The sequence below is a fragment of the Pavona decussata genome, unplaced genomic scaffold (assembly GCF_977016875.1).
Source record: "Pavona decussata unplaced genomic scaffold, jaPavDecu1.1 SCAFFOLD_6, whole genome shotgun sequence".
In the NCBI taxonomy this organism is placed as follows: Eukaryota; Metazoa; Cnidaria; class Anthozoa; order Scleractinia; family Agariciidae; genus Pavona; species Pavona decussata.
The window spans coordinates 5,041,529-5,064,509 of record NW_028145430.1 but is presented as its reverse complement, the minus strand read 5'-3'; the positions used below and the strand labels follow the sequence as shown (position 1 = coordinate 5,064,509).

Genomic DNA, 22,981 nt, shown 5'->3' with positions numbered 1-22,981 from the left:
TTCAGTCCCTACGGAAGTCTTCTTCACTTTAGCGAGATGTCGCTTTGTTTTTTGTCTTTTTCAATGTTACCTTTTGACATTTTGCATTTCTCCCTTTTGAGTGTTGCCTCTTTGCGTTATGCCTATTTGCCTGATACTTGTTTGCGTGATGCCTGTTTGCGTGTTGCCCTTTTAGCGCGATGCCTTTTTCTGCGTGATACCTATATGATAGTGGGTTTTTTAGTATTTCTTCCTCTTTATACCGTGGTCTTTCTTTTGCCAACTTTGACTCGGTATATTTCACATTTGACTTAACCCTGTTCAGTTTTGGGTTTCTGGATTTTGTCATAGATATAACCACATATTTATTCACTGTCTTTAATTTTTTTCCAAGTGGACCTTGCATTGCTCAAGGCCTATGTGGTCTGACGTGGTCTACATAAATGACAACCTCGTTCCCAGGGCAGTCCGCGAGAGTAGCCACGCGGACTGCCCTGGGAACGAGGTTGCATAAATGAAGTACCTAACCCAGTCCCCCACCAGCCTCGTCTCTGATCAGTTTCCCTGATTAGGCATTAGGTGTTTTCCGCAATGAGTCGAAAAATCTCGTGACACGAATTGAATATGCTGGCTGTGAATGTACGATGCAATAACACTACGAAGTGTAGCATAGTCCATACAGAATGAGCATGAGCGTTTCAAAGCCAACGGTAAGTTTGCGAGAAGCTGAAAGTTCCTTCTTGGGACGGAGCGATTTTAGAACATCAGTAAGTGCTTTAATTTATAGAATGAAGCATACAAATGAGTTCTTATTTAATAATATGCAAATAATTGGCCAGATATTCTACAGGTTAGAGTTCAGTATTGGAAAGCTTTAATTTGCTGCACAAGTCATTGGCATATCTCGTACCGTACCCAGAGCCCTCAGGCTCATTGGCCAGCGGTTGATCGCCAGGAGAGACTCAGGAGAATTCGAAAAAAATTAAATTTTTTGATTGGCATAACAGCTTGCATTGTTTTTCGGCAGAAAATCATGTGGTAATAAAATTCCAGTTCCCCAGAGTGTCTCCTGGTGACCAACCGCTGGTCAAAGAGCCTGAGGACTCTGGGTATGAGATTGCATCACACCCCCATTGGGGGAGGAAGTGGGTGACAGTGGTGGACGTCAACTGGTCAAGGTTTGTCCTTTCCCTAGGGCATGGGCGTAGCCAGGATTTTTCCAGAGGTACGCACAATTTTCCAAATCCCCCTAAACAACCCCCCCCCCCCAATCTTTTTTTTCACATGCCATGATGAAATTTTCTTTGTCGTCGCGATGGTGACGTTAATGTTGTACGTGTAAGCGTGATATAAAAAGGCAACTACGTCGTCAAATTCTTTGCTGCTTCCTTGGGTTCATTGAAGTGCTTCGAGCCCTTTCATTCATTAAACCAACAAGCTAGCGGTATCGCAGGATTTTGTTCATAAATGAGCACTTTTTGCCACTGTCGACCACATCATTGTTTTTTAGCAGCATTAAGTACGTGCTTACTCGTGATCAATATAAATATACAAATAAAACAATTAAAGTGTACATGTCTAGATCTACATCGCCAAGAGCAAAACAAAAGAGGCACCGAAAATTAATATAACTGTAGATACTTTAGCTTTCATAAAAGCATAAGGGATATAACGGTTGACCATTACAAATATCGTCTGTCTTTCCTTCCAGCAAAGACAGAAACGACCTCAATTAGGTCTATTTCCTTGTGTTTGTGAATAGGTATTACAGATAGCGACGACAATGTAACCTCGCATCTGACATAGCACTCCGAAGTGGCGTCTTAAGCCTCTTCACGCTATTAAAGCTTCGCTCTGCAGCACACGTAGACGCAGGCTATGTGAGAAGCGTCTTGACTGCTACAGCAACTCCAGGGTAAAATATTTCTGGGATAGAAAAGTCCAGCGTCTCCACCAAGGGCTGGGGAATGCCATCTTCAACCAACAGCCACTTATGACGCCACCTAGTCACTTCTCGTTTGAATTCATCAAGGGACATATGCATGTCTTCGGCCATAGTGGTTATTAAAGATGTTTTCCGTATCATTCTCATATTGACTATATTGCCTCTAAAATTAGTAGAGTTGTTGGAATTATTGCACGAGTAAGACACTACGTCCCTTTGAATACTTGAATCCAAATTAATCATTCTTTGATTTTTCCATTTACATTCTACGGCATTGCCGCTTGGGGCAAGCTGCGCAGATTGAATTGAGATTAGATACTTATCGTACAGAAACGTGCCCTTCGGCTAATGTTTTTTTACTAGAAATATATCTCATGCTATCCCCTTCTTTATCTCTGCTAACATCTTACCTTTCAATATGCTTTATTTTGAAACAATTTCTTTTCTTACGCATGACATTTCTTCTAATTCTGCGCCTCGGAACTGATTTGTCGCCTCTTTACCTACTCATGTGATCAGTCCATATGTATGATACTAAATTTTCTGATGCTGGTAATGTCTATGTTAATAATTCAAGATTGAGTGTTCAACTTAATTCTTTTTTGGAGCTAAGGTGTGGTGGAATTGCTTGAAGCCCAATCTGCGTAAGCTTAGGAAAAGACTTTTTAAGTACAAAATTCATCAATTTCTACTTGCGTTGCTTGATGATGAGGAAAATTGTGTTGATGTCTCGTCTTTAATCTTTAAAATCACTAACTATTGTTAGTTAAACTTTATATTCGCATTTCTTCTTGTTCTTTTTTCCCCTCTTATTATATATGTGCATGTATAATTATGTATATTCTACTTATTTAATTTTCTCTTATCTATTTGCTTAAAAGAACAAATGCGTGTACTTATCTACTTACTTAATATATTTATATTTACTAATTTATTCTAGTTTTATTGATGTTTGTAATAATAATTATTAAGTTACACAGCCCGCCTCGATTAGGTTTTGAAGAGTTCCTGAAATTTTAATTTTAATCACGTCGCTTCTCTGTGGAAACAGACATTCGGGTGTGTAAAAACACACTCCGTTGCCTTATAAAATTATTTCAAAGACACAAACTGAGTTGTGACTTGAATTGAGTGAAATTGTGTTTTCTATCAAATTATTATGTTTTATTTTTTTGCTTTTTTTTCGAATTTTTCAGGTACGCACGTGCGTATGTGCGCACAGGTAGCTACGCCCCTGCCCTAGGGTGTTTGATTGATAACCTTCTCAGATGCCAGCGCATTAAATTTTGACCACAGATTGAGAGACTGTGGTGACTTCATAAAATCAACAGTCAAAGGGAACAGCTTTTGATAATTTAGCCTTTGCATCATTTAAACTAAGGGCTGTTGTGATATTTTGGTTTAGATTGGCATGTGCAGATTGAGGGCACTTTTTTTAGAGTTGTGGTGATCTTTGCTTTATTTAATTAGTTCAAGTTTCACTGGACTAACCTGTTTTGTTACTGTTATAGAATGTAAACTAAACATGTTTAAGTTTTGGACATCATGTATTGGGGGTGCTCCATAACTCCGAGACTATTAAAGCTATGGCAGTGACACTAGAAGGATATTAAAACTATGTTTAAAGGTGTTTCCTTTGAGGTCTCCAAAGAGAAGTGATGACATCATGTCACATGATAATAAGGTGATGGTTATCAAATAGCAGCCATCTTGGATTTCTGGATATCCCTAAAACTTCTGGAAAGTGCCAAAAAATGAATGAAAAGAAATCAAAACCAGTAAAGGAACCCTAATATGAGCTAAAAACATAAAAAGTTACAGTAAGAAAAGTAATTTTTCTCATTTGAAAAATTTTGAGAAAAAGCACAACACATTTGATTTTAAAATAAGACATCCTTCGATCATTCTACTATGATTGTCAGTTGTGGGTAAAGTTGCAGCAGATTTAAATTTATATTAAAACTGGAGGCAATTTTGTACTGTAGCAATAAAATCACAAGTATTTAGAAAGTGAAAAGATAGCACTAATTAGCAAAGGAAAACAAAAGGGACGAGAAAAGTGGCAAAGAGCAGAAATATGCACAAGGGAATTGAATTGAAGTGAAAGGGTTAAATGAACATGACAGAGTTGTTTGTTTAAGATTGGTTTTCCCAATGAATGTGCAGGGATTCTGTGATCCTTCTTTAGAATTTGGTGTTCCTGCAATCAAGAAATGAGAAACATGCAGTGGAACCAGATTTGCGACATTCTTCGAAATTGTTCCAAATATTAGAAAATATGAGAGGCCCTGTCCCTAAGGCGCTGTTTACAAGCCGGTAGGGTAACCCTAGTGCTAGAGATACCCTAGCAGGAGGGTTACCCGAGCGCTCCCACATTTCTTCTTTATTTTATCAACAAGGCAGCTAGGGTAACCCTAGCTGAGCGCTAACGTTACCCTAGCGCCAGGGTAACCCTAGCTGCCTTGTAAACGCTCTGCTAGGGATAACTCGCCTACCCGGGACAACTTTTTACTTGTTTCCAGAGCCTTTCAACCTTGGTAACAAACAGCCATCATGGCGGACCACTTACACCATGGGGCTGGTGGGGGGGCTAAAAGGGGATATACTTTGCCAGAAACCAAAAATATTTTGACTGCAAGGCCAGCGAGTCCTCTGGTATTTCGTTCTTCCACACCCAAGCATGATGATGAGTGAAATAGAACATCTGGACTGGACAAAAATAATGACTCGCAATCTGGCGAGAAGAAGCGAAAACTATCAAGTGATTCAGAAAAAGGGCAAAGAGAAGAAAAAGACAAGGTTGGTATGGTCCGATGACAAGGTAGAAGAGATGCTCCGAGTTTGTGCGAGAGTACAAATCGACCTGTGACTTTCAAGGTATCGACTTTGAAGCTGATCTCCAGTCACTGTACACCAACATGATACGATGTTTGGCGAGTTTGTATCCTGATGTCTTTGGAATGCCAGGCCTTACCGAAACGGAAACAAGCATTTTGATTAAGGATATGGGCAAAGAGGAATACAAAAGTTTCAAATCTCAAACGATGAGGGAAAGTTGGCAGCAAGAAAGGATATGATAGAGTTAAAGAAAAGATGCGCTTTCTCGAAATGAGAAGGTAACACAGCAAAACTCCATGGCACTGATAGGCAGCTATAACTGGTAGCAACGACAGCAGAATCGAAGTAACTGCCAGAACCCTTCCCTTGTTGGCCATCTTGTTTGCAATGAGTGCGGTTGTCAAGCATGTTAAGTTGTCTGGAGTCATTCCGGGTGGTAGGGTAACCCAACCTGTGAAATTTTGCTTGTAAACCTGGGCTATCTTTGACCCGCCTGCTAAGGTAACCCTAGCACTAGGGTTACCCTCCCTGCTTGTAAACAGGGCCAGAGCATTTAACTTAGTAAGTTAAACTAAGTCAAATGCTCATGAATACGCATTGAGGGGTAGTGGCTGGTTTCACCAATATAACATAAGCAGTACATGTTGCACAAATAAACTTGTAAACAACAACTGAACAAAATTAAGCTTAACAGGCACAGGGTCCTTCACACTGAATATGCACATGCACACTTACCAAATTAATATGGTATAAATACCTGTATGTTACTTAATGTTGAGCGTTTATCACCTTACACTGTCGAGTCAGTTTGATTTTTATTTTGTCACTTGAAAATGATGTGATGGCGACATCAAAACATTGTGTTTTCTTGCTAATTTTTATCCTTTAATATAAGGATTAGGTGAAATTTTTTAATGCATGGAACTTTTGCATTCTTTGCAACATTTGGACCTAAACATGATACATTATAGTTGACTGTTGGATGATGTAATGTCTTTATTTTGCAGAAAGAAGGAGTGCTAAAAAAATACAAGAACTTATGGTCCGGATGGGGCACAAGATACTTTAAACTTGAGAGAATGTATCTCCATTACTTTGAGTCCAAAGATGTGAGTACTACATACTCGTATAGTAACTATGATAAGTACTGCTAATCTGCTTTAAATAACAAATCAAGTAGGAAGAATTTGTTATCTCCAGTGGGCAGTCAATGCAGCTAGTGGCAACTACCAGCTTTGAACTTGTCTGGTGTAACTTTTCATAATTTGCAAAAAAGTGTCACATCCTTATGTGAAAGGGATGAATAAAATTAATGAACATGCCTTGTGTCATCTGTTCCCTGATTATCGGTCATGTTGAAACGCAGACCATGTAGACTGCAGACTGCAGACCATGCAGACTGTGCAGACTGTGCAGACAGTGTTTTTTTTTTTACTTGTACCTTGATTTTTCTTGTAAGACATTAATTAAAGTAGTAAATACTTTCAGTAGCTAGTTTCCCACTTCCTTTGTTACTGTGCAGGCAAGAATTTTAAGTGAGGAAGGCTGACTTGTTATAAGCCCCGAGGTTTCTTTCAGGTTTTCTCACCATTTATCTTCTTTCCTTAACTTTCTTTATTTTTTCCATCTTGTGCTGTAAATGTTGTGTGTATGGCTGTATTGTATTGTATTGAATTAAGCGAACCAAAACATACGCGTAAAACGCGTCTGCTGCGGACGCGTATACGCGTCTAAAAATCTGCAGACGCACGTCTAGTCAGACTCGTTGTTTTACAGCTTAAAAAAACGCTTGCCGCGAGGCTTGCTGTATTTTGCGAAACGAAACGAAAAGAGATGATGAATAAATCTGTAGAATTGAAGATATCAAGACTACAACGGGCAGATTTCCGTGTGTGACAAGCTAAAAGAGGAATTAAACGCCGGAAGTGCAGAGTTTCTGTACTTTGCGAAACGATCGAGCTCTGCGTAGACCATGAAGGGAACTTGTTTGTTTATATTTGTAAACGCTTTTCTTATTTATCCCTTGCCGCAATGATGATTCGGTAGGTAGTTCGAGAATTAATCAGTGTTCGGGGTAAAAAATCATATAGAATAAACAAATAAATTACAGCCCAGAATAAAATCAGTAAATTCAACAGACTTCGCTCCTCCAGCGCGTTTCGGTTCCGATTTGCATATTTGCTGACTTACCATGAACTTTCCCTCACTCTACCTCAAGCATTTACTATCTCCGGCCGCGAAATGTAATCGTTCAGTTGACTTTAAAGATGCAAGGCAATTCCGTTGGTTAAAGGTTTGGGGTAAAATAGGAAACTTCAATTTTGCAAAATTTCATAATTTCGGGTCCAGTGTGAGCGATAAGATCGATTACCTGTAACAAACGTAAACACTGCGAGTCTACTGAGTACCGCAATGCTTAACGCATTTTTATATTCAGTACGTTCGCTTGGATAAAGCCAAAATAGCATCTTTTGCAAGATTTAAAGCTTCTACTAACGTTATAAAACACTGACAGAAGCCGTCGTTCTGACGTAGAAAGGAATTGCCACGCTGAAAACACTGGCAAGATTTTGGTCACGTGCTAGGCAACCAAATTCCTTCACATGTATCAAGTTACATTCGGCGACAGCACGATGCAAGGAACAAAATTTACAGACTGAGGTTCTTGGAAGGAAATCTAGACGCTTTTTTTATTCAATCAACACGGGAGCCACAGTGCCTTTCCAATTATACCCAACTTGTGCCATTTTAAGCCCTTCGAAAAAACCTCGAAACACATTAACATGTGTACCTGTAATGGCCATGGCTGAAAAATGAGAAAATCACAAGAAAAATTAAGGTACAAGTAAAAAAAAATAACACTCAGTCTGCACGGTCTGCACAGTCTGCACGGTCTGCAGTCTGCATGGTCTGCGTTTCAACATGACCGCCTGATTATGGGTCTTCTGGTAGGGAAGCAATAAAGGTTCTATGAAATTGCACACTGTCAAGTAAATTCCTTAAATTCCTGGGTAAGACATTCCTCGCAGTGCTAGCTTTCAGCTGATCAAAAGAGATCTTGTCATGCATCAGTAAAAATCATCCAATCAGCCATCCACCAATGTTGCCTGCAAGTTACAAATTATCAGACAAAAACTTCAAAATTGCAAAAATATAACAAATGGACATGAATGTCCAATATCTTCTACGGAACAAAAAAGTGAAATGACCAAATTAAAGTTTTTGAAGAATGATGCAGTTGATTTTCTTTCTAAGTTTGCACACAGTTAGTGCTTGTTAGGGTTCCTGGGTAATTCAACCATGTTGTGCAAGTTTACCAGGGTGTTATATTTACCAAGATTAAGGTGACCAGGCTGGACCAGGGCCATGGTCACCAGGGTGGTGAAGTGTTCCAGTAGTTTTAAGATTTCTCATAATCAGAATGAAGGTGAACCATTTCAGTGTGCAGCTGAAAATTCCTGGAAGATCATTCAGACTGTTTGTCAAGCCAGAAATATTCTGATTATTCTTCAAGCAAAGCGAGACATTTCATTATTGGGAAAATGTTATACAATCATACTGAGAACATATAAAAAAGAATTTCTTCCATTACCTTCACATTGCCATTGTAGTAATTTTGTGGATTTGCTTGATAACGATGGAAGGGCTTGCTGGAATAAAGGTGCAAGTGATGTTTTGGCCTTATAGACTACTACATGTGTTAACATCAAAGCCCAAATAACATAATATTTTGAAGGGGTGCATGGAAAAAAGCCCTAAGTGACACCTGTTAGACAGCTAGATTCTCCTAACAAATTACCTTGTTCTACCATCTATGAACAAAGGAGAATTTAACATGAGATCAAGAATCACTTAGGGCTTTATTCCACGTACCCCTTCATTTATGGTCTTAAGAGACTCACTGTTTATCTTGTCAGAAATGTAATGTTAACATACATGTATTAATTTTATGCCCTGATTTCAACAGAGCTATCGTAAAAACAACCTGTTTGGTTTTAGGTGCTTTGGATAGTTGTTCACAGTTGAGAAGTTAGACTTGCTGTAAATTTTTCAGGCTCCAACTCCAGTGAACACGGTCACTAGAGGAGACATTGACATTGTGAAATTATCAACTGCATTCCCAGACAAGCAAAATGTCTTTGAAATTCATACAAAGTCAGGAATAGTTTGGTACCTACAGACCACTTCATATGTAAGTTATTGAAGTAAATGATGAGAAGGTTTACATGTAGTTGAATCATGGTTACATTGAGTTATGGAATGATGTACACACTCAGGAAAACCTGACCGCATGAGGAAATTGGAAGAGTTGCTCGAGGCATACCTGAGAACAACTCCCAACAACTTTCAGTGCTAAAGTATTGCAGTAGTACCTTTTTGTCCCAAGAAAGAACATTGTTTTAAAATTATATAGTACTTGTCTGTTGGGATGTCATAGCTTTGGATCTCCACTGTTTCATTCTCTTGTTCGTTGCTTTGTATTCTCTGGAGACTACAGTGCAGTCCAGTCCATTTAAGGTCATGCAGGACCTTCGCTCTCATCGTGTATGTATTTATTTGAAGAATATGCATGACTGATTCTGACAATACGTGAAATATCCATGACAAGATTTTTTTGGCATTCTCAAATTTATAACATTTATTCTAAGCAATGCCCTCTGTTTCGGCATGTAATTGCACTTGTGATCGCAATTTTGAGCTACAAATTAAGAACTTCTTGTGCATCTTAAATCGTTGTTTCATACGGTTAATTAAACGTCTTTCTCCTTGACTGTTCTTGTTTGTCTTTTTCTTCACATCATTTTCCAAAATTAAATTCTTCTCGCATCAGATCGCAGATGAGAGATTTATAATAGATTAGCCTAAGACAGTGGGGGAAGTTGTAGTGTAAACTATTTCTAGTATAATTAATGATGAGCAAATTGGATTGTGATATGAATTTTTTTTGAAAAGGAAGAGATGGTGTCATGGATGAAGGCTTTAATGCCAAGTTATGTGGATCCCACGGGAGATGACCAGTGTCATCAGGTATAGTTTAATTTTAGAGTGAGAGTACTATTAGTCAAGATGGCTAATATATTGTAAAATTATGTGCATAGATTATGTAGGCCCATCTGGACTGTGCATTTATAGCATAATTTAATTAGCTTGCTATTGAGGGGATGTAATGGTAGTAATAAAATTTGCTCTATCTTTCTATCACACACCTACAAAAATTTGCAATTTAAGTAAAAATAATCATCATGTTACATGCTTTCCTTTAGTACAGTATTGCTGTAAAACCAAGAGCAAGCTTGACTTGGAATATGATTTAAGTACGTGTAAAGAACGGGAGGATTTAACATAGCAGTACCTACAATGTATTGATATGTACAATGTAAGCTTTAGATCATAGAAAATAAGAGCCATTTACAAGAGTAAAGTAGGACCATTTGAGAGTTGTCATTCTTTTTCCTTTACAAGATGTAAGAATTAGTGAAAGCAATAACAATAATTTATTATTGTTTTCATTTGTTTTGTTTATATAATGCTTGATTATTGAAGGTTTAACATATTTATCCAGGATGATTTTATCACAGGAGCATTAAGGAGTGCTTGAAAAAGAAGCAGAGGCAGTTAGTTACATTGGCTTAAGGCAAATAGAGAAAAATAAAGAGCCAAATATGAATGAAACCTAATTCACTCACTTGGTGTGTCTTTGTCTTCCTTTGTATGTTTGTTTTAAATCACATCCTTGTTGGGAAGCTAGAACACACCCCAAGTCATCCCAAATACTGTTTATCACTACTTACTCCTTTAATACATATAAGCAGAAATTTTGTAGAATAGTCAAGTGGTATAGCTGGTGTAGAGGATGTGCAGCTTCCTTTCACTTAGGAAGGTCCAAGGTAAAATTCCAAGGAGCACATAAGTTTGCTTTCTCTATTTCCCACTTTTCTTTCTTTCTCGTTTTTCATTATTCATCTTGACTTCGTTTGGTTGCTAGTTTCTTTTTCAGCTTCTGAACTAAATTGTTGCTATTCAAATAAAGCTTGTGAGCATTACTTTTATGTGGTACATACATGTAACTATTCAATTTAAACTGGGATTGTCTTCAATTTTGAATTTTGGCGCTTTTAGAGTGAGAGAGTTCAAATTAAGGAAAATTGGGGAACTCTAACGATTCAGTTTATCACCTAGGGTGTTAATTAGTCATGGTCACAGTTAAAAGGGAGGGTGCTTGTTAGAATAATTGGGATGTTTACGCAATAAGAATGGTTATAGGAACAGGGCACTTATTAACAAAACAGCTCTTACAAGGGGTGAAGGTATTACTTAGCAAAAAGGAAGTGCTTATTGGACAGAGGTCAGCAAGTTGAATCGCTATTACAGTCAACCCAGGTCACGCGTGAACAGTATTTCCAATTTCTCTTTGTAATGTCCGGCATTTGAATGGAATGTTGGACATTTCTCTGGAAATCGTTCCGAAAAAGACGCATTAACTGACGCATTAACAATTGTTATTCTTGAAATATTCAATTTTGCAATGTAAAGAAACATTCATAGCTTTATACCGTCAATAAGCTGGAAAATTTATACGGGAACTCTGAAATCTCGTTGGCGATTTTCAAAACTGACATGTAAATTTCAAAACTCCTTTCAAATTTCAAAAATATCGTTCACGCGTGACCTGGGTTGACTGTAAGCTGATACATTCTTATTATTTCAGGTTCCGCAACCATTAGAGCCGACTGCACCTCCTCCCGAACCAGACCCTAATCAAGTCCCTTATGATGGACCACTGCCGCATATTTACCCCAATCTGTACAGTCCTGGTGCTCCCCTGTATGATCCTAGGGTGCATGGTAAGAAACAACACAGTCTGTTATTTATTTCCTTTAGAAATCTTATCGTCAATTAGTACAACGCTGCACATCAGGCCCTTCCACCCTTAAGTCACCCGCTCTCAAGCTCATCTCTTTCTTTTGTTGATGAGTTAAATTGCCTAAATGATTTGTTTCACTAACATATACAGTCAAACACCCCTTCCTGTTCAATGTACTGTACTGCGTAACAAATGTAGTATTCCATTTAAAGGGCTTCACCTTGGGCGTAACCAACCTATACTGCATTTTGGCTCAGATTTGGCAGATTTTTGGTATGCGGCCTTTAATTCCTTGAGAAAATGCGCCCTCGATTCTTTTTTTCCACTTCTTGTTGTTCATTATTTGAAAATTTCTGGGGCAACTTCTATTTGAATTTTTATTGAACAACGACTGACTTTCAATGCGTTACAAACCCACAGTAGTTACTTACAATTACATTACTTGCAACAGTTACTTGTAATTACATACATAAAATTTCACACAGTTGTGTCGGGAAAGAAATAGTAAGTTGATTGTTCTGTGATTAAATATTAATTAGAAATTGACATTTGTAGCGCAAAGAAGTTAGATTTCGTGACATTAGATTTCACAATAATGTAGACAAAGTCCGAGTATATTTACGATATAAAATGATGTAACTGCATGCATTTTCTTAGGCTAAATAAGGTGAAAGAACGTGCGATTTTGTAATAGACACTTAATTTAGATACATTACAATGGGAACTTTTACTGTACATGTGATTAATGTAAAAATACTGCCTTGCGCAAGGATAGTAGAAGAACCACTGTATACTTAGAATGTTTTAGTTGATCGTTGATCGTTGTGTTACGAACGTTGAATATGTGAGAATTGTACATCGCAGTAGATTGTCGGATTGGATTAAATCGTGTTATTACATCGAAAGATACAGTCCTCTTGATTTGTTTGAACCAGCGGAGCGGGGTTAAAAGAATTCCGCAACATCTGGTCCTTCGAGCCGGATTAAAGAATGTCCAAGAAGAAAGTTAGAGCAGGCCATCGAGGATTTCTAACGGGAGTCCTTCCTGACGTTGACGAGTGCCTAAACAGCTATGAAGCTGAGAAGAAAGTTGAACTTGTTAAGTGGCACACAGTCCTAAAAGAACAGCTTGACAAGATCTTGCCTCTTGACGAGGAAATTTATGCCGAACTCATAGCCGATGAAAAATCCACCGAAGAAGACATCACGGCCGAGATAGACAGAGCTGCAAGATTGAAGGCTGACGTACTTCAAAGACTTGCAGCTATCGACGAAAAGCTAACTGTGTTGCAGCCTGGATTGAACGAGAGTCAAAACGTGAGTGGAACTCCTTCTAGTCCTTACCAGAACGTCGTTGAGAACGGAGCGACCTCAAGCTCGGCGAACTCCAAGACCGTCCGGGTGAAACTTCCAAAACTGGAGGTACGAAAGTTCAGCGGAAAGCTGGAAGAGTGGCAGGAGTTCTGGGATTCCTTTGAAAGTGCGATACATTCAAACGACAGCCTGTCAAACGTGGACAAATTCTCGTATCTCAGAGGCTTACTGCTAGAGCCAGCGAGATCGGCGATTACAGGATTTTCCTTAACGTCCGCGAATTACGAAGCAGCGGTTGAATTGTTGAAAAAACGTTTCGGAAAAAAGACCGCCATCCAAAGAACTCTGGTGAATGAACTGTTGAACACAAGACCTGTGTTTAATGATAGCGACACGGCGAGATTGCGCGGCCTCTATGATTTCGTGGAGACAAAATACAGAGCCCTTCAAGCGTTGAACGTCGACGAGCGTACTTACTCCGAGATAGTCGTCCCCATGCTGCTGGAAAGGATTCCGGATTCAGTACGCTTAACAATCTCCCGAGGAAAGCAGTACCTGGAGTGGACCCTCAAAGACTTGCTGGATTCTCTGTTGACGGAGGTTGAATTGCGGGAAGATCATAATTTAACTGCGCAACGAGGTGGATCGAATGACCGCAGAAAGGGACCCCAGACAGCGAGTGCGTTATTCACTAACAAAGGAGGGGACAAGATAGCTGACAAGAGATGTGCATTTTGCCTTGAAGGCCACCCCCCAGAAGATTGCAAAAGGGTACAAGACATAAAGGAACGTAAGAAACTTTTACTTAAATTTGGTAGATGCTTTAATTGTATTGAAAAGGGCCATCGCAGCCGAGACTGTAGCGTAACAATAGAATGTAAATTATGTAAGGGACAACATAATTCTTGTTTGTGCATGGCCAAACCGCAACAGGCCTCGGGGGGGAATCAAGATAGACCAACGGGAGGTAATGGCGATCGGCCCGGGAATAACGTCAGCGCTCAACTTGTGGGTACTGAATGTAGGATAGCCCTCCAGACAGCCCAAGCATTGATTAAGGGGGTACGCAAGGGAGGGTTAGAGTTTTGTTTGACTCTGGAAGTCATCGATCTTTTGTGACCGCTAAAGCGGCTCTCAAATACGAGTTACCCGTAGAAAGAAAGGAATGGATCACGATTAGTACTTTTGGCCAGAAAGGCAAAGAATCAGGGCTGCGAGATGTTGTACGTTTTGACATAAAGCCTCTTTGCGGCGGTCGTGTGCAGGCGCTCGAAGCTTATGTTGTGCCAGAAATCTCACACATAAGCAACGAGCATGTTGAGGTTGTCAAAAACGACTTCCCGCACTTGCGTGACCTTTGGTTTTCTGACGTCTGTCAATCTAAAGAAGAGCTCGAAATCGACCTGCTAATAGGAGCGGACTACTTGTGGGAATTTCAAAGGGGTCGAACGGTACGGGGGGAGTCGGAGGAGCCCGTCGCGATAGAAACTGAACTGGGATGGGTGTTATCGGGTCCCCTAAAAAGGCGATATGAATTTAGCGAAGCGAGTGTTCAGGAAGTGTCAGTAAACTTCATATCGCAAGACAGTGCAGGTCTAGACAAAGCTAGTTTAGACCGTGAAGTTAGCAGATTGTGGGATCTAGAAAGTTTAGGCATAAAAAGTAGCGACGAAGTGCATGAATCGTTCGAGAACGAAATAGAATTTTTAGAGGGGAGGTACTCGGTCAAGCTACCGTGGAAACTAGGGCATGACCCCCTTCCGAGTAATTTTGCAAACAGCGCGTCGCGCATGAAAGGTCAGTTGAAGAGACTAAAGAGAGAGCCAGAAGTTTTGAACGAATACGATTCGATTATAAAGGAACAGCTAAGCGCAGGGGTGATCGAGAAAGTGTCCGAATTGGAAGAGCCGCGTGGGAACGTCCATTATTTACCCCACCATGCAGTTATTCGTAGGGATGCAGAGACCACGAAGCTAAGGATTGTCTACGACGCTTCGTCGAAAGAAACCAAGAATGGGACCTCCCTAAATGACTGTTTACATACGGGGCCATCACTGAATCCCTTATTATTCGATATTCTTGTAAGGTTTAGGGAGAACAAAATTGCACTAGTGGGGGACATTGAAAAGGCATTTTTGAATGTAGCTGTGGATCCAGAAGATCGCGATAGTTTGAGGTTTTTGTGGGTTGACGACGTGCGTGACAGTAATTTGAGTGTTGTAGTGTACAGGTTTTGTCGCGTCGTTTTTGGGTTAAATGCCTCACCCTTTTTGTTGAATGGGACGATAAGACACCATCTGGCTACCTATGCAGAAGTAAACCCTGAATTTGTGAAAAGAATGATAGAGGGATTCTATGTAGATGATTTAGTGACTGGGGAACGAACAGTTGATAAAACCTTTACCCTTTACAAGAACGCAAGGGAACGAATGGCCAAGGGGGGATTTACCCTGAGAAAGTGGAAGACCAATGACCAGGGACTAAGGGAAATGATCAGCACATGCGAGAGCAACAAAACAACCCGGGAAGTGGGTAGACTCGAGGACGAAGAGACTTATGCCAAGTCCAAACTAGAACCCCAGGGTGGAACGAAGGGAGAAAAGGTGTTGGGTCTAGCTTGGGATTGTGAAAACGATACCCTTCATTTCAACTTTCAGCATATAGCCGACAAGGCTAAGGGGTTGGAAGCAACAAAAAGAAATGTATTGAGTCTACTGGCAAGTTTATTTGATCCCTTGGGGATGGTTAGCCCTGTCACCGTCGGTATGAAGGTGCTTTTTCAAGAAATTTGTAACAGCAAATTCGATTGGGATGAGGTTTTGACGGGAGAAATTAAAAGAAAATGGGACACGTGGGTCCAAGATTTGGCAGAAACTAAAGAGATTTGTATAAACAGATGCCTTTATGAGACAGGGGGAGGGGATGTAACAGAGTGTTATTTACATGGGTTCGGGGATGCCAGCAAGAAAGCCTATTGTGCCATGGTTTACTTCGTGTACCGCACGAAGGATGGTAAAGCTCATGTAAGATTAGTAGCCAGCAAAACTAGAGTCGCCCCTCTAAAAGAACTTTCGATTCCGCGCTTAGAATTAATGTCGGCGAGAATACTTGCGCAGCTCATGCACACAGTGAAGAACGCGTTACAGTCACAAGTCAAGTTGGATGGCGTGAGGTTCTGGCTGGACAGCAAGACAGCTCTCAGCTGGATAGAAAACAAAGGCGAATGGAAGCAGTTCGTGCGCCATAGAGTGAATGAGATTTTGAAATTGAATGACAAAGAAGATTGGGCGTACTGTTCGACAGAAGAAAACCCAGCTGACCTTGGTTCCAGGGGAGTGTTAGCCTCGCAGCTAAAAGAAAACCAGCTTTGGTGGTGCGGTCCATCATGGCTAACAGAACGACCAGACGATTGGCCGGTGTTGACAGAAAGCTTACGAACCCCAGAGAGCCTGATCGAACAAAAGAAAAGCGCGGCTGTAATGATGACAAAGGCGGAAATTGTGAGTGGTATTGCCGGTGTGATTGACGTGAATGACTACAGCACGCTACAGAGACTCGTCAGAGTGACAGCCTGGATAAAGAGATTCATTGACAACTCCAGAGCAAAGGCAAAGCAAAACGAGAAGCGAACTGGAAGATTAGAAGCGGACGAATTGAAAAGCGCCGAGATTGACTGGCTGAAGTCAGTCCAAAGCGATTTAAAGCAGCAGACTAATTTTAAGCAGCTAGTTAGCGAGCTTGGTATTAAGGAAGACCGAGCTATTTTAAGATGCGAAGGTAGACTAGTTAATTCAGATTTAGAAAGTGAAGCCAGGAGACCAGTCATTTTGCCCAGACAGCATAGATTCACAAGGTTGGTCATAGAAGAGTGCCATCAGAGAGTTCATCATAGTGGAGTTAGAGCTACATTAGCTGAGTTAAGGTCAAGATATTGGGTCCCAAGGGGTAGGCAAGTGGTAAAGCGAATTTTGAGTGAGTGTGTTACTTGTAGAAGGTTTACTGGGAAACCCTATAGTACCCCACCGACTGCTGCGCTTCCTGATTTTAGAGTCAAGGAAGCTCCACCATTTTCGAGGGTAGGGGTAGATTTTGCTGGACCACTCTATGTAAAGGAAAAATCGGGGCAAATGGGCAAGGCTTATATTGCGTTAATTTCATGCTGCGTGACAAGAGCAGTGCACTTAGAGTTGGTAGAAGATTTGTCTACGGGAACGTTTAGGCGTTGTTTGCGAAGGTTCATCGCTAAAAGAGGAATGCCTGTGTTGATCGTTTCAGACAATGCGAAAACATTTCAAGCAACAGAGAAGGCGCTTAAGAAATTATTTGACCATCCAGAAGTAAAAGCAGATTTAGAACGAGACCGAATTGAGTGGAAATTTAACTTAGAAAGGGCACCCTGGTGGGGAGGATTTTTCGAAAGAATGGTTGCCAGTGTGAAGGGATGCCTGAGGAAAACTCTGGGAAACGCGAGATTGACATTCGATGAATTGGCGACTCTGCTAGCTGAAATAGAATGTACACTCAACTCAAGACCATTGACGTACGAATACAATGAAGTGGGAGAAGAGGTTTTAACACCATCACACTTGATTTATGGGAGACGCATCAAAACACTTCCAGACGAGGTTGCTGAACCAGACGATGCCATTAATATCGACAATTGCTCTGCAAGATTTAAGTATCTCAGCACTAGGTTGAGTCATTTTTGGAATAGGTGGCGAAAGGAGTATCTTGCAAACCTGCGCGAATTCCATAAGTGTAAGTCAGGAAAAAGAGAAAGAGAGGTAGAAGTAGGGGATGTAGTTGTAGTGTACGAGGAAGAAAGGAAAAGGGGTGAATGGAAGATGGGAGTTGTAGAGAGACTAGTGACAGGTAGAGATAACGTAGTTAGAGGAGCTACGGTCAGAGTCGTCACGAAGGGAAAACCGATTCGACTTTCCAGACCAGTTCAGAAACTTTATCCGTTGGAGTTTCGGAGCGAAGGGGAGGGAATACGAGCACTTAGCGAACGCAGGCGGAATACAGAAATTCCGACAAGAAGAGTCCCTCCTAGAAATGCGGCCTTAGACTCTACATGGAAATCGAGACTAATGCTTGACTCGTAGACGAGTCAAGGGGGGGGAGTGTGTCGGGAAAGAAATAGTAAGTTGATTGTTCTGTGATTAAATATTAATTAGAAATTGACATTTGTAGCGCAAAGAAGTTAGATTTCGTGACATTAGATTTCACAATAATGTAGACAAAGTCCGAGTATATTTACGATATAAAATGATGTAACTGCATGCATTTTCTTAGGCTAAATAAGGTGAAAGAACGTGCGATTTTGTAATAGACACTTAATTTAGATACATTACAATGGGAACTTTTACTGTACATGTGATTAATGTAAAAATACTGCCTTGCGCAAGGATAGTAGAAGAACCACTGTATACTTAGAATGTTTTAGTTGATCGTTGATCGTTGTGTTACGAACGTTGAATATGTGAGAATTGTACATCGCAGTAGATTGTCGGATTGGATTAAATCGTGTTATTACATCGAAAGATACAGTCCTCTTGATTTGTTTGAACCAGCGGAGCGGGGTTAAAAGAATTCCGCAACAAGTTGTCGTTAACTATAAGTACAAATTTTGGAAATTAGACACCGTTATACTGATTCACGCCAATAAAAACTCTTACGATCTTACAGTTTGACATTATTCGGCACTATTTACACAATTAGCTACAGGTTAAAAATATGCTGTAACGGCATAGGAGAAGGAGTTAAGTTGCGCAAAACAGTTACATGTCTTAGAAATAGTAAGCTTAGTAAAATGCCAAGGAAGTAGGAGGGAGAGTTGGGTGTAGGAAAAACTGATGTTCATATACATGTATAATCTACAAGAGGTTCCCATTTTCTGATGTCCCCACTGTTTGATTCTAGCTCATAGCGGGCCTTGATTTCAGTAGATGCAGGTTCTTAATCCCCACGGAATCAACGAACGCTTTTCGTCCAACTAATTTATTCTTATTTTCCATGTTACCATGCTCCCACTTCACTATTCACCAAATTAAACCACATACAACCCACAATTCCTTGATCCGCTCTAACGAAGGGATAACGCTCGAAACGGCAGCACTCGATTCTCTGTACGGTGGCCATTGGCCAAATGACCTTATCAACTCTATTGACAAAGCCAAACACTCGTTCCATCTTAACCAGCCAACATGACATACTCTCTTGCTTGTCGATGCCCGTTACGTGTTCCCCTTCTGTGCATCGTCCATAAACCCGTTTCCTGTTACAAAAAAGCGCTCGTTGTCACTCCCACCGTTTCCATTTCTGATAAGGACTGTTGTTAAGATCGACGGACACCCAAAGAAACAGCTACACTTCTATTAGTTCACCACTTGCTTCGTTCGTTCCTCCGCCACCAGGCATTTGCTGGCATAATTTCTTATGGAAATCCTCGTTGAAATCTTTGGCCAAATTCTTGTTGGCACATCGACCTTCCTGAAACATTAGTTGGAAAATGACTGGATACATTTGAGCTTGACTTGACACTACGGGCTGTTCAAAAGACCAAGTAATTTTATCAACCTGTGGAAGAGCAACTTTTGTCAGATACACGATGCTCTAACTAAAGAATAGTATCCATTGGACATTTAGTAATTAAAGCCCTTTAAACGCGGCCGTCATTATCATCCGACAAACCAGTAAACCGGAAAGGGTTTGACCTATTTTATAACCCAGCGATTCATCTGTCCGATTTTGCGCTGCGTGACGTGTTGCGAAAATTAATCGGTAGCTTATACAGCGGTTTTCAATTGAGTTTCGTTAAAACAAAACCATTTTTATTACTATGACCAATCTAAACAGACGTAAACAACACAATGGACCAACCAGAATTCGAAGCAAATACATGTAACCGGTGCAAAGCGCTTTGCAAACCAATCGTAGAGCGCAGAAAAGCAAAACTAAAGCAAACACGAAATTACCTTTGCCGGACACTGTGGAAAAACGCTCTTACGTCTGATGGCCACAGTCCGTCCAATGGAAATTAATCGGTGGGTTACAACCTTTTTTGTTGACTGAATGGATGGACTGCGATGGGTCCATTTAGCACGATGTTTTTCCCTAGTGCCGTCATAGCTTCTATTTATCAGGTCGTAGGGGTATGTCCTAATGAAACCAGGTGTTGTATTTGCAGACTCAAGCTTTGTTATGTTTTCATTCCTTGCGTCTCAGGTCACAGTCCACCACCTCCTTATGAAGAAAGATCACATGCTTCACCTAGTATCCTGGAAAAGTCGAGATGAATTCTTACCATATGTCTGTTGTTCAGTCCAGGTTGAAATACGCGGGCATAACAGATGGCAGACAAAGGGTGCTGGGCCAAGTCATGTTATAGGACACCCAGGGTCAAAAACCCTTCTATATAACATTAATGTTATATTAGAAAATTGTATTAAACTAAATCATCTTACTTCAACGTAGGATTTGTGTCTGTAAAATCGGCTGATTCTGTTCGCGTTGCTCACAAAATACCGTAAGACGTGCTGTAGCGCATTTTTCTTGTCCGACTAGGTTCTGATTGTTTTGTGGATCCTTTTTGGCTCAATTTCTCAGATGACCAGCTTCAAAAACACTTCTACGCGAACGGTTCCATTTTGAAGAACGCTTATCCGCTCAAAACTGTGAGTGATAAACGGTGGCCCACAGTTTTCCCGCCATTCACTTACGCAGGATATTTTCGTGATGGCACTAGTTTTCGACTCTCTTGCAAATTAGGGTTTTGCCATTTCAACCACACCGAAATTTCCAAATTGCAGGTTACATCTGAACAGACCAATTTCGATATGTTTATTAAAATTGTATCTTGGCTCCGAGGGGAATAAAACAAAAGAAATTAATTTCTGCCGTTTTGTTCCCCTGATGGAGCCTCGTAGCCAAGCTACAATTTTAGTGTATCGTAATTGGTCTTTTTGGCCTTTGCCACGTGACCAAGAAACAACCAATGAAAAGCACATGTAACAATGAACGAAAGTCAGGAAAGTACAGCTCTTTGTCAAGTTATGGTAATATATTCAAATATTCCGCCGGGACTGATATATTTTATTGCATAATACCATGCTATTCTTCTTCTGGGTATCTACATTGTAAAAATCATCAAAGAATGTCGTACTTTTGTCGTAGCTTACCTTGTCAACTATTTCTCGTCCCCAGAGTCCCCACTTTTTTTTTTAAATTGTTGTGCGGCCAAAAGAACGTAGGCTCTGGGAACGAGGATGGTGTCAACTATGAATTTTATAAAGCAAACTTCAGTTTATATGTATGTCCTCTTGAAAGTGTACCAGAAAATCAATTTAAATAAAACTTTGGGATGACATTGTCCACATCATCACTATTGTATGTTTTGTTTGTTCAAGATTTTGGTCTGGATCGCTCAAAATTTGTGCTTTACTTATTACACGATTATTTGTTGTCGTCTTGGTAATATCGATTTTACCAAAATATCATTCGTCAGAAAATTTAATGGATTGACTAGTTTATTCAGCCTTAGGGGTGGGGGGAGGGTTGGGCAATTTTGCTGAGTACGACGTTGTTTTTTTTTCCCACCCTATTCCTAGGCAAGAATTTGTTTTCAATTTCATATTCGGCACAGATTATTTTTCATTTGCTTTCAGGGAATACGGAGGTTGCTCGCATTTATTCTATCGGGTAGTTGTACACATTTTTTTTTTTGCAGCACTTTACAGGTGTAGTTTTTTTTTTTTTTTTTTTTTTATTCTCCCAAACCCTCTCTCCCTCAGCAATAAAATAGTCCGTCCCAAATTGGAGAAGGTATTGGTGTTTGTCTGTAGGTTTCGTATGGAGATCTGTTTGGATGTCGTTGTTGCTGAGGTGGACTTGGACTTCTAGGAAAGGAAGTGTCTGATGGGGGGGACTTGAAAACTCTTGGTTAAATTTGATATTCGGGTGAATAGAGTTTTAAATACGTCATCGATGAACCTCCACCAAATGAACGGCTTGAACAAAGCGTTTTCAATGGCTTGTTGTTCGAATTTTCCCATGAATAAATTTGCGTATGAAGGTACCATGCGGGTTCCATAGCTGTCCCATGTACTTGTTCGTTGTTGAAAGATGTTGTTCATTGTAAGAATCATTCTGATGAGATCACATTTATGTTCAGCAGCAAGTGATTTGTTTTGATGGCGGCAGGCTTTGATACCTTCGTTGTAAGGAATGTTAGTATATAATGAAAAAACATCCAGGGTGACGACGAGGGCGTTGCCCGTTAGCGGTCCCAGTTTCTCGAGTTGAAGAAGAAAGTGTTTAGTATCTCAGTTTTATGTAGGAAACGAGAGTCTGAACAAGGGGCTTTAGGGGGTAGTCGACAAACTCGAAAATATGTTCAATAGGGTGGTTATTGATGGATTTGCTGGGTCGGCCATGGTTGCCTTGTTTATGGATTTTAGGGAGTGTGCAGAAGGGACTAGTCTGGATGAGAGGTATTTAAATGTCTCATAGTCGATCAGATCGTTTTTGTGTAAACAGGTCAATGTATTCTTTGACGCGTTCGTGTATTTTGCTCGTAAGGTCCGAAGATTGTTTTTTGTAATACTTAGTGTCATTGAGCTGTCTGTGACATTCATTAACAGTTTTAACATACCTGGAGAAGTCCATATAAGGTCAAGAGTAGTCCAGAAGTCCATATACAGTGTATTAAGGTTGTTCAAGAGCCTTTATCAGCACGTTTGATGACTATACTCTATAGACCACTATGTTTGAGCCTTTCAATTCCTGAGTTATGCGAGAGCTTTGCGTTCTTTTGTAAAAAGATTGTTGTGGATAGTGGCTGGTCTAGAGGTCATGATGTCATTTTCGACTGCATTGATAAAAGTGGCAAGGGCTAATGTCTCTTCCATGATCCCATGCATCTGAAGGACCTGAAGCGCTTCACTTCGTCAGCTGCGGATGAATAATTAAGTTATATCAGTTAGGTTTTGTTGTTGAAAGAACTCTTTTAGTCGTAAACGTCTTGCAAATAGGCCAAGTTA

General features: G+C 40.3%; 2 protein-coding genes across 3 annotated transcripts; both read left to right on the top strand.

Moving 5' to 3' along the window:
• The first annotated feature begins 524 nt into the window (after positions 1–524).
• LOC146489337 (pleckstrin-like) lies at positions 525–21,324 on the top strand. 2 transcript variants are annotated; one of them, XM_085108164.1, is made up of 6 exons: positions 525–689; positions 5,770–5,871; positions 8,817–8,954; positions 9,716–9,790; positions 11,472–11,607; positions 20,169–21,324. In XM_085108164.1, exons 1-6 carry the CDS (start codon positions 663–665, stop codon positions 20,237–20,239), a joined length of 549 nt encoding a protein of 182 aa, XP_084964290.1. In that variant the 5' UTR covers positions 525–662; the 3' UTR covers positions 20,240–21,324. The 2 variants fall into 2 exon arrangements, with proteins under 2 accessions (XP_084964290.1, XP_084964296.1); XM_085108170.1 differs by lacking the exon at positions 525–689 and adding an exon at positions 3,226–3,608.
• On the top strand, positions 12,618–18,551 carry LOC146489338 (uncharacterized). Its single transcript, XM_085109969.1, has 2 exons — positions 12,618–13,731; positions 14,001–18,551. The coding sequence occupies exons 1-2, from the start codon at positions 12,618–12,620 to the stop codon at positions 18,044–18,046; spliced, it is 5,160 nt and encodes a 1,719-aa protein (XP_084966095.1). The 3' UTR covers positions 18,047–18,551.
• Positions 21,325–22,981: the final 1,657 nt, after the last annotated feature.